The 11,695-nt window shown below is 56.1% G+C and overlaps 1 protein-coding gene across 3 annotated transcripts in view; it reads left to right on the forward strand.

Moving 5' to 3' along the window:
* The first annotated feature begins 5,747 nt into the window (after window positions 1-5,747).
* The window catches only part of DUSP13 (dual specificity phosphatase 13), a 10,697-nt gene continuing 4,749 nt past the window's right edge, over window positions 5,748-11,695 (forward strand). Inside the window, exons 1-3 of one of the 3 annotated variants that reach the window (XM_005864650.2) lie at window positions 5,748-5,918; window positions 8,307-8,510; window positions 9,370-9,464. In XM_005864650.2, coding sequence (XP_005864712.2) covers window positions 5,832-5,918; window positions 8,307-8,510; window positions 9,370-9,464 — 386 coding nt within the window. In that variant the 5' untranslated portion in view covers window positions 5,748-5,831. Of the gene's footprint in view, window positions 5,919-8,306; window positions 8,511-9,369; window positions 9,469-11,695 lie in introns of those variants that run through there. The other 2 variants (XM_014538354.1, XM_014538355.1) reach the window with 2 other exon arrangements.

Raw genomic sequence — 11,695 nt, forward strand, 5'->3', positions numbered from 1 at the left:
CGAGAGCGGTGACGGCTGCGCGCAGGCATTGCTCCTGCCCAGGTCTCCGCGGCTCGGGCAACTGCTCTTAAGCCCAACCGGAACTGCTTCAGGAGGCGGGGCCCCGCTGACGGGAGGCGGAGCCCCAAGGTGGGGGCGGGGCCAAAACCGGAAGAGGCGCGGGGCTCAAGATGCAAGAGAGAACCTCGCAAGAAAACCCAGGAGCGCATGCGTCAGGCCCAAAGCGAGAAGATAAGGCCAAAGGAGATCAGGCCGGTGAAGATGGGGAGGAGCCGAGAGGATGGGTAAATGGGGTTTGAGGACGAGGGGAAATTACCCTCATTCCTCTAGACCAGCGGTTCTCAACCTTTGGGTCGCGACCCCTTTGAGGGTTGAACGACCCTTTCACAGGGGTTGCCTAAGACCATTGGAAAACACATATATAATTACATATTGTTTTTGTGATTAATCACTATGCTTTAATTATGTTCAATTTGTAACAATGAAAATACATCCTGCATATCAGATATTTACATTATGATTCATAACAGTAGCAAAATTACAGTTATGAAGTAGCAACGAAAATAATTTTATGGTTGGGGGTCACCACAACATGAGGAACTGTATTAAAGGGTCGCGGCATTAGGAAGGTTGAGAACCACTGCTCTAGAGGGAACCAGCTCCTCTCCAAGAGCCAACTCATGATGATCCTTGTTACCATTTATTGCCCCTTTACTCTCTGACAGGGACGCCAAATGCCATATAAATATCTCACTTAATCCTTGTGCCAACCCTACACGGCCAAGAAACTTGTCTGAATTATTGCAGTTAATATGTGCCAAAGCCAGTATTCCTATTCAAATCTGTCTAACTTTAGACCCCATGCTCTTCTCCACTATACTACCCTGCCCCGTGGGAACTCCCCGGGCTCCTCAACCGTCTCCCAGGGCCCCTCCAGATCCCTGTCCTCAGCAGCCCCCGGCTTCAGCCCTGCTTAGCACTGGCATCAACCAAGTCCAAAACCATCTGTGACCTGGGCTCCAGCCCTTCCTTGGCCTTACTTTCCCAACCAGTGCAAGACAGACTTCAGTGGCTCTGATGGGGGTGGGGACAGGTTCTGGAGTGGACATGCTTACGTGGGATGTCCTGGTGTGGACGTTACCCTCAAGCTGGCCTCAAGACCGGGACAGCAGGGAGGCTTCCCACTGCAGCTGGTGCTTCCCCTGCCCCGTCAGGACCTTCATGAAGTCATCTGAGAGCCAGCAAGACATCTCGTCTCTTTTGCCAATAACTAGCTCTGGCAGAAGGACAGATACAGACCTTTCTCAGTTTCTGTGGTGGAGACAAAAGCCCTTATAATTAGAGGACTCTCCCTCCCAACTCAAAAAATGTTTCTGATGACAGGCCCTTAGGCTCTAGGGCAGTGATGGCGAACCTATGACACGCATGTCAGAGGTGACACGCGAACTCATTTTTTGGTTGATTTTTCTTTGTTAAATGGCATTTAAATATATAAAATAAATATCAAAAATATAAGTCTTCGTTTTACTATGGTTGCAAATATCAAAAAATTTCTATATGTGACACGGCAGCAGAGTTAAGTTAGGGTTTTTCAAAATGCTGACACGCCGAGCTCAAAAGGTTCGCCATCACTGCTCTAGGGCAACATTCAAGTCCCTTCTTTCTTCCCCTTTGACATACATGACCCGTTTCAGCCTTCTCTTTTGATAAATCAGCCATCTGCATGACAAAACCACTGTTCAAACCTTAACTCGTGAACCCTGTGGGTACCCTTCAGATGAGGTCTTCCATGCCTACTCTCCATAGTTCTCTGACTCAGCAACTCAGGAAACGTCTTCTGAGTCCTAGAATCCAGAGACTCATCCAACAGCCATACAGTTCTGACCCAGACTGCAGAGCTTTTTCTATTGTTGATCCTTAGAGTCAACCATCTCCTCTCCACCCTGGATCTCTACTTTAACTCAGTCCTCAGAATGGAGTAGCCTTTTCGGGCTTCTTAACCTGACCAAAAATGTTTCTTAAGCATATGTTATGTGTTAGAAACAGAACATCCTTTGTTTCATTAAATCTTCACAATTCTTTTAAAAATATATATATATTTTATTGATTTTTTACAGAGAGGAAGGGAGAGGGATAGAGAGTTAGAACCTTGATGAGAGAGAAACATCAATCCAGCTGCCTCCTGCACACTCCTTACTGGGGATGTGTCCACAACCAAGGTATATGCCCTTGACCAGCATCGAACCTGGGACCCTTCAGTCCGAAGGCCAACGCTCTATCCACTGAGCCAAACCAGTTAGGGATCTTTTTTTTTTTTAATCCTTACCCGAGGATATTTTTTTCATTGATCTTTAGAGAGAGAGTGGAAGAGAGAAGGAAAGACAGAGAGAAACATCGATGTGAGAGAAACAGATCGATTTGTTGCCTCCTGCAGGAGCCCTGACCAGGGCCCAGTCTGGGGAGGAGCCTGCAACCAAGGTACATGCCCTTGTGCCCTTGACCAGAATCGAACCCGGGACTCTTCAGTTCGCAGGCCAACACTCTATCCTCTGAGCCAAACCAGCTAGGGCAAATCTTCACAATTCTTTGAGGTAGGTGCAATTATCCTTACTTTGCGGGTGAAGAAACGGAGGTGCAGAGATAAAGTGTTTGCAGAGGTATGTCTGATTCCATGTGGTCAATGGAGTTGGGGGTTGGCGGGGGTGACTTGGAGAAGAAAATGTCCTGTTCCCTCTGGAGGCCCCGGTGACTTGCTGAGTCACTTCTTTCTGTCCCACCTGTCCCTGCCAATCTCCGGCCGGAGAAATGACCCTGGAGAGGCAGAGAGGAGTGACTGCAGAGACAGGGGAGTGGGTGGGCTGGCCCATGGCTGAGGCCCCGCTCCCAGAGCTGTGGGGAGATACGGGAGCCACACCTAGCCCCAGCGTTGTGGAACTGGAAGAGCTCCTGCGGGCGGGGAAAATTTCTTCTTGCAACCGGGCAGATGAAGTTTGGCCCAACCTTTACATAGGAGATGCGTGAGTAGTAGCTGGCCTAAGGGCTGTAGGGGTGGGAACAAGAACAGACAGTTCCTGGGCTCTTTACCAGAGATAGGAGCGGGATGGGAACACGGAGACATAGTTCTACACTGAGCATTCTAGACCCGGGGACTTTCTCCAGAAGTCCTCTGTGCTGGGGACAGTGCAGTGATCAGATGCGGCCACCAGGGGGAGTGGGGACTTTGCCTGCAGGAAAGAGGAGAGCTCCCAGAAATTCCTGGAGTCTGCTGACATATCCAGGAAAATGGGGGAGTTTTGGGGGCAGAGGCCTGGGGAATGGTGATGTGGGGTATGAAATGGATTGGACAGAGAGCTTCCCTTCCTGGTCCCAGCCTCTCTCCTGGGTCACAGTGGGCGAGGAAGCCTGACTAAAGGTGAATCAGGAAAGTTGTCACCTCTAAACATTTGGAGAGTAGAGGCAGGTATGAGGTAGTGGCCAGCAGAGGCAGGAAGCGCGTGGGAAGGCATGGGGCAGGAAGGAAGGGCGGGGCAGCTAGGTCCCAGGGGTGAGGCAATCCTCTCCTTTCTGTCCCAGCCAGCAGGGGCGCATGGCCTCAGGAAGCAAAGAGGGGCTACAGATAACTTCCTATCCCACCAGCTCTCCCACCAAAAGCTCTGAGGGTGGCCCTGGGAGCTGTGGATCCAGCTCTAGCTTGCTGGGTTCCTTCCGCCTTCCTTTGGACCCTAGTGGCTCCATCCCTCTGAAGTAGGGGGCCTGACGTAGGGGGCTCCCTCCTGGACCCCATGGCTCAGCCAGCCTCCAGCCCCCTTCCTCCGCTCCCCAGGGCCACAGCCAATAACCGCTTCGAGCTCTGGAAGCTGGGCATCACCCACGTGCTGAACGCCGCCCATGGAGGCCTCTACTGTCAGGGCGGCCCTGACTTCTACGGCAGCAGCGTGAGCTATCTGGGGGTGCCAGCCCATGACCTCCCCGATTTCGACATCAGTGCCTACTTCTCCTCCGCAGCTGACTTCATTCACCGCGGCCTCAGCACACCTGGGGGTAGGACTTGGGGTCTGATCTCAGATCCGTCCTGTCCAGTCCTGGGGGGATGTCCAGTTTCCCTTCAAACATCAGTGCCCTCCCATCCCTCGTTTTTATTTAAACAATTTTTTTTTCTAAACTGTAAGAGAAGGTTTATCTAGAAAGTCACAGAGGTAGAAATGAGCCATGGAAGAAATGGGCTCAGGAAACAAGCCACAGAGGCCAGAGAAGGGCCCTGGGAGCCCAGGGAAAGGAGGGAGCAAGGAAAAGGCACCCGGAGGAAAGGGAGGAGGAGGCGCTGTGCTCACCACAGAGAGCCGCACTGGGTCCTCCCGGAGGCCTCAGGGGGGGACCCCAACCACCCTAGTTTTTAAAAAGCCATCAGCTTTTTTAAAAAAAAATGTCTGCTCAGTGCTCCAGTGATTTATGCATAGCTTCACACATGGAGAAACTGAGGCCTAGAATACAAGACCATGCTACGGTTAGGAGCAGCCGTGGAAGCCAGGCCTCCCAAACAGCAAAAACAATTCTTTCTCTGTAGCACGCAGCCTTCAGAAATTGCCGTTTGGTACGTAGATGTCTGGTTTATGCCACAAAGTACTTTCAAATGGGAAAAAAAAAACAAAACTTCTAGCACCCAGGGGACAACAAGGGCCCCGGGGGAAGCTGGGCCCCTATCCTGTGTTTATCCTGGGTGAGCGCTCTGGCCTTTGCCACTGGAACCTGGGCGAGCCAGCATCCCTCTCTGGACTTCAGTTTCTCAACTGCACGAGCGAGACGGGAGAGACAAGACTATGCCTCACAGCACTTCTTAATATTCAAAACACTTTGACATTCATTTGTTCTCCATCCATCCACTTGCCAGCTATTTACTGTCTTCTCTGTGCCAGGCACTGAGCTAGATGCTGGGAATTCACGCTTAGACAAGGCAGGGTGCCTGCCCTCACAGACCTTGTCATTATGTTTGGAGGGGAGACAGTCACAGCGTAAAGTGGTACGAGTGCTCCGCACAGGAGTGGGGAAATGTGAAGAGCTAAGGGAGCGCAGGGCAGGGGTGCTCAGCGCAGAGGAGCAGGCAGGCAGGGTGACTCCCCCCTGCAGCAGTAGTCACTGGGCCACGTGCAAAAAGGATGAGCTGCTCCATGATTCAGGCGACCCCATGAGTGGTCGGGAATGCCTATGCAAAGAAGCTGAACCCTGACAGATGAGTAGTAGATGTTAGTCAGTCCGAGAGCAGGGGGAAAGGGTTACAAGGAGTTGGAAAAGCATGTGCTAAGGCTGGAGGCAAGAGACCATGACAGCTTCAAGGAGCCGGAAGTTACGCGGCACAGCTAGAGCTGAAGGTTGGGGTGGGACAGCCTGAGATGAGGCTGCAGGATCCGTGGGGCCAGTTCATGGAGGGTCTTATGAGCCATGACTTAGAAGACTTTGGGCCCCAGCCCAAGGGGTCCACTTTGACCGTCGTCCCACCAAACGTAATGACAAGTTCCATGAGGCTAAGTAGGAGCTGGTCTACGCATCTGACAGATGAAGACACTGAGGTCCCTAAATGTTGAATGACTTGGCCAGGGCTTGTCACAGAGTACACCCAAGGCAGGGCGGGGAGAGGAACTTGGGCCCCCACCCCAGCCCCTGGGTGGGCCTGCTGGTGGGAAAGGGTCTTCTTTCACCAGGATGTCTCCCTCAGCCAAGGTCCTGGTGCACTGCGTGGTAGGCGTGAGCCGCTCCGCCACTCTGGTCCTGGCCTACCTCATGCTGCGCCAGCAGATGTCCCTGCGCCAGGCGGTGATCACCGTGCGGCAGCACCGATGGGTCTTCCCGAACCGAGGCTTCCTCCACCAGCTCTGCCAGCTGGACCAGAAGCTGCGGGGTGCAGGCCGGAGCTGAGGGGCCAGGTGAGGGCTGGGCAGGGGGAGGGAACAAGGGGGCAAGGCTGGGTGCAGTTAGAAGTGAGAGGCCAGTTGAGAGCTGGGCAGGGAATAGGAAGGGGGAGGCCAATGAGGGCTGGAGGTGAAAGGTCAGGGGAGGGTGGGTGGGGGACATGGGAGGGGACAGTGAGAGTAGTTGTTAGGGCTGCCTGGCTGGAACTGAGGGTGGAAGGGGGCTTGGCCCGCTCTCCAACCTGCTGGGCTCCCCTCACCAACCCAAGGCCTTATCAGGGCCCAGCCAAGATAAGCCTCTCTCTCCCAGCCTACCCAGGTTCTTCAGACCCCAGAGAGGATGGAAAACTAGGAAAGAAAGGGCTGGAAAGCTTAAAATGGAAGAGGTGAGGCCTTCCTACCTGGTCTTGATGCTGACCTGTGATGCCTCCTTGGTCAAAGGCCTGTGGTGGCTCTCTTACCTCCCCACCCCCCACCGCCCAAGGCAGCAGCCAGCCAGTCCTGGAACCATGGTCTGTCTGAATCTTCCCACAGCTTCAGCTCTGGGGGAAGTGCGGCTGCAGCTATTGCTTAAATTTAGTGAATCTCACATCAGCCCGGACTCACCGTCCCCACGTGGGGAAGGAGAACAGGTGCTGCCGCCAGCCACGGCCTCCACACAGCCCTGCTGCTGTGAAGCTCTCCTGTCATCATGCCAATCCATCCTCTCCTTCGACCCAGCACCCCACGCCCTACCTGCCCCCCACCCCCAATCTGATCTCAGATCAATAGAAGGACTCTCCCTAACCTCCCTCCTCTCTGGTTCTGGGACCCCTTTAGGACATAAAGGTCTTACTGAAGTCTATTCAGACTCCTTCCTGCTTCCATGTACCTGCCTCCTGTTCTGTGTTCAGCGCATTTGGAGCAATAGCACAAGGGGAACAGATCCCTAACACCTCCCTCCTCAAGCCCCTCCCCTCCTGCTGGAGGCCTGCGTCCCCAGCTGCCTAGTGGACAGAGTCGGGCTACCCCAGCAACACGCTGCCTCCATTTCTCTGGCATCAGCCCTGGGTTTTCCTCCAGCTCACTGGGAGGAGGCCAGGGTGTCTCTTCCTGGGTGCTACCAGGATTGTGAGGGAGCTGCAGCGTAAGCAGCTCTTCCCCACTGCCCTTCTCCCACCACGCCCAGGCTGGGTCTGTCCCCGGCTGGTCCCAGCAGCCCGCCTTCCCCACATCACATCTCCCGTGAGTGCCATCAGCTGGGGGGTTAGGCCTCCAGAGCTGCTGTCCACTCCCTGAGCCTGCCTCTAGCTCCTGCTAGCCAGCTCCTTCCCTCAGCTCTCCTCAACCTTGACTTTGGCTGTGCCGCACCACCCACTGGCTCACAGGAGCTGCCGGTGGGGGTGGGTGGCTGGCCTAGGCTCTCCTGATAGTTGGAAGAGCAACAGCTTTCTCCTCCTGCCAAGAGCACGGCCTGAATCCTTCCCCGGCCCCCACTCAGAAGAGCTGTCTTGGTCTTTGGATGCATAGCCAGCTCAACCAAGTGTGGGGAGGGGCACATTAGCAATTTGACCCCTTCACACATGCTGTCAGGAGGGTGAGCATCTTGGGGATGGGGATTAGGGCAGGACAGAGGGCTAGGTTTGGAATTAGGGGGTGACTGTAATGGGAGGAAATGAGGGTTGTAACTGGAGTTGGGCCTAGGCTGGGGGCTAAGCTGAGTGGGAAGCTGTTGTGGTGAGCTCTGCGGGCACGGGAGCCAAGAGGAGGACCGGAATGCGTGCTCCCGCCCTGCTCTTTCCTCTAAACAGGTGTAATGATAGGAAATGAGGGTTGTAACTGGAGTTGGGCCTAGGCCGGGGGCTAAGCTGAGTGGAAAGCTGTTGTGGTGAGCTCTGCGGGCACAGGGAGCCAAGAGGAGGACTGGAATGCGTGCTCCCGCCCTGCTCTTTCCTCTAAACAGGCTTCAGGAGCCTGGCAGAGCAGCAGGTCTCTGATCATGCCCAGTCACCCCACTTCCTAGGCCTGAGGCTCTCAAATACCCTGACCCAAAACCTCAGCATTTTCCCTTCAGGCAGCTGGCTTTGGGGGAGTCACCTGAGCTACAGCATTGCACAGTTCCTGGGGGTGCATCCCCCAAATAGTCTGTGCAACTGGAGCCCCCGGGTGTTGTGCGGTGTGCAGCCCGTGAAGCCATACCCCGCAGCCCTGGGGCTGGGCACTCTGCAAAATGAGGGGCTGTGAGCCCTGGGCCCCAAACCTGCCTCCTCATCTCTCCCAGCACCGGTGCCCTCTTGACCTTACCCAGGGGGTTCAAAGCAGAAGCAGGTTTGGGTGGCAGCTCCTATCCCGACCCAATGATGTGGCCCCAGCCAATCTGGCCTTGGCTTACCTGCCTGTAACCTGGAGCTTATTCTCCCCCAGAGCTGGTCCTTGCTCCCTGCCACGGGGCTCTGCCACTTTGCCACCCTGGCACTGGCCCTGCTGGCGCTGCTGGGGGCTCTGGTCCAGGTGGACACCCAGAAGATGATCAGAGCCCAGTGCGGGGTCCGGCCTACAGCCTGCTACTCCTTCCGCTTCCTCAGGCTGCCTGCACTTTCTCTCAGCCACTGTCTTCAGCCCCCACAGGTGGGAATGGGCCCTGGGGGGTGGGGGGGAGGATGGGACGAGATCTGAGGAGATCCACCAGCTCTCCCTGGGCTCAGGGAGCCCCAGCAGGGGCTGGGCCTTATTCCCTGGAGCTCAGACTTCAGAGACCCTGCAGGTGTGGCTGGGGGGTGCACAGGTGTGTGCGCACGGTACCTGAGAATGAGTGGGAAGAGCACTGAGGTTTGGGTATATGAGGAGGGTCTCTGGAGAGCAGGGAGGGTTCTTAATAGGCCTGAGTCTCAAGCTGATCACAGTTAACCTTAGGAGGCGCCTTAAGGACCATTTCCCTGGCCACACGGAAGTGGGACCTGGGTCAGAATGCCTCTGGGGGAAGGATGAACTTGGCAGAGGGCAGAGGGGCTTCTGGACACAGCTTCTGACGGCCGGCCAGGGCGTCAGAAGACCTGCTCTGAACCCGGCTGACCCCTTTGTCTTCCCGTACTTCCCTCAGCCCGCGTCTTCTAGATCTTAATGTAATCCTTAGCCCCCAACTAAAGGCCCTGGGCCTGGGTCCTGATGTTGGCGATCCCGCTGGTTTGTGTGTGATTTTGGCTGCTCTCTTCCCCATCCTCCTCCATAGAGGATCCTTCCAGCTTCAACTCTCTGCCCGTGTTCCACACCCTCCTTGCAGCTTTGAAAATGGCTTATTTGATCTTCCTTCTCCCTGCCCACAACCAACATCCACATCCACTCGTGCCGCAGGCATCCCCCTGCCGGCTGCCTGGCTGGTGTGGCACTGACCATGCCGTGGGGCCAGTGGGGGAGCGGGGAGTGGCAGGAGAGGCCGGAGAGGGGAGCAGCACATCATGCTTTATAATTAAACTCAAATCAAAAATAGAAACAGCAGCAAGTGCGCAGAGACAAGCGGCTGGAAGTCAGCAGCACAACGTGCCTGTCAGACAAGACCAGAGCCCGGGCCAGATCGCCCCGCAGGTGGGTGAGTGCCCCTCCTTCAGGGGGTGCACAGAGCTTGCTGGGTAGTGAGGGCCAGGGCCCCTGGGCCTGCGTGTATTGCGGTGGGGGTGAAGGGGACTGGGTTAGATTGGGGGATGGATGGGTCACATAAAGGCACAGACAAAGCATAGCAGAATCAGAAAGACCTGCGCTTGAATCCTGGCTCCCATGCTGTTGGCTGCGTGACCTTGGGTACATCGCTTAATCTCTCCGAGTCTCGGTTTCCTTCCCTGTAAATTGGGGGTCGTGATATTACCTGCCTCCTAGGGTACTGTGAGGATTCAATGAGAACATGTAAACACTTAGCTCTGGCTGGTACCTAGTGCATCCTTAGTGAGAGGTGAATGTAACAATAATCATCGCGACAGAGAAAGAGACATCAGGAAACACAGAGATAAAGACCACGCCTCACTGACCCGTGGGAAAGTCACCCTCTACCCGGGATATGGCTCGGGCTTGAATAGGTAACGGTAATAATAGCGGTGATAACAACAGTAAGATGTCCCGTTTATTGGGCAGCTACCATGAGGCAAAGCCTGTGGGACGTGCCTTCCATTCATTACCCCGTGGGGTCCTCACAGCAGCCCCACTGAGGACACTGGCTCAGAGGCGTGCACACAGATGCCAGCACCAGGCCCAGGTCTGCCCTCCTCCAAGGCCTGCAGGCTGGGGACAAACCCACTGGCAGCCCCCCAACGCCTCCCTTAGGCTTCCTTCGCCAGCCTCCTCAGAGATCTCCCGCCCCACCTGTCCTGAGGCCACAGTCTCACCTGGTCTGCCTGTGGGGGAAGGAGGGGCAGAGAGAGTGAGCAGCAGGGGAGAGCAGGGGGGATAGCTCCTGGGGCTGTGCGAGGAGGTGGGTGGCAAACAGCTGCTGCCCTGAGACAGCGGGGCCTGGCCTGAGGCCACCAGCAGGCAGGGCTGCTGGGAGGCTGTGGAGCAGCCCAGCTCCTGGGGAGGGTGGGAGACAGAGGCCACGGGAAAGCAACATAGCGAGGAGGAGAGAGGCAAAGGCAGAAAACAGTGTGTGAACTTGTAATCAGCAGTGACACAACAGCAGGCAGAGCTGGTGCCTACAGAGGCATCTGTTAGCTTAGGGGGAGATGCAGGAAGGAGGCCCGGAGTGCATGGGGAGAGCAGCCAAGCCGGCCCTGTCCCTGATGGAGCTGGGCTCTGCGTCACCCTCAGGTGGCCGAGGAGATTGGGAGGAAGTGTTAGGCAAGGTCCCTGGCAGTCCAGGTCTGTGGGTGGCAGAAACCGGGGGGGAGCTGCTGCAGCCACCAAGTCCCTGTCCATGGTTGTGCCTGGATCGTGAAGAATGTGTCACTGGGCAAGGGGCTGCCCACGGGGAGCTGCCAGTGGGTTTGTCCCCAGCCTGGAGGAGGGCAGACGTGGGCAGTGTTCCTAGGCCTGGTGCTTGCGTCTGTGTGCACGTCTCTGAGCCAGTGTCCTCAGTGGGGCTGCTGCGAGGTAACACATGGAAGGCACTTCCCACAGGGGCTGGGCCTGCCTCCGCTGGCAAAGTGGGATGGGTAGGCAGGTGGGGGATCCATCCATGAGCATCAGGAGGGAGGCCCTAGCTGGGGTCTGACGAGGAGTACCCCTTAGTCCAAGGGAAAGGTGCCATTCTCGAGACCTGGGCCTAGGTACCCTAGGAGGCCGAGGCAGGGCTGTGCCTGAGGAACCCCAGATCCTTGATCCCTCTGCTGTCTCCTCCTCTGCCCAGGAGCCTCTGGAGGAGCAGGCTCCAGCTCCCTCAACCAAAGCCTGGCTGCCTACTCCCAGACACAGCTGGGCTGCGAGGCACCCACTGGCCACTAGGGGGCAGCCTTACCCCACGCCAAGCTCAGAGGCCTGAGCCCGCTCCTGCCTGACTTCCCCAAGCCCCATCTGCCTTGCCTGGGGCTCAAGCACCAGCTGGCAGCTCCAGCCCAGTGTGGCTTTTGGATGATTCTGGAGCCCAGGGGCTTACCCCATCCTAACACACTACCCCACTCTCTACCCTGTGGTTGCTGCACACCCAGCCACTCCTCTCATTCTCAGGTCAGACCCCTACAAGACCCCTCAAGTCAGGCAACACCAGGCTACTTAACATGGGAGGAGAAATGTGGACAAGACTGAAAGATGCCCAGCATGGAGAAGGCCTGGGGTTTGGAGGGACTGTGATCCCTGCTACAGGGGCCTAGGTCTGCTCTCAGAACCCCCACCCC

Source organism: Myotis brandtii, unplaced genomic scaffold (assembly GCF_000412655.1).
Source record: "Myotis brandtii unplaced genomic scaffold, ASM41265v1 scaffold190, whole genome shotgun sequence".
NCBI classification, from domain to species: domain Eukaryota; kingdom Metazoa; phylum Chordata; class Mammalia; order Chiroptera; family Vespertilionidae; genus Myotis; species Myotis brandtii.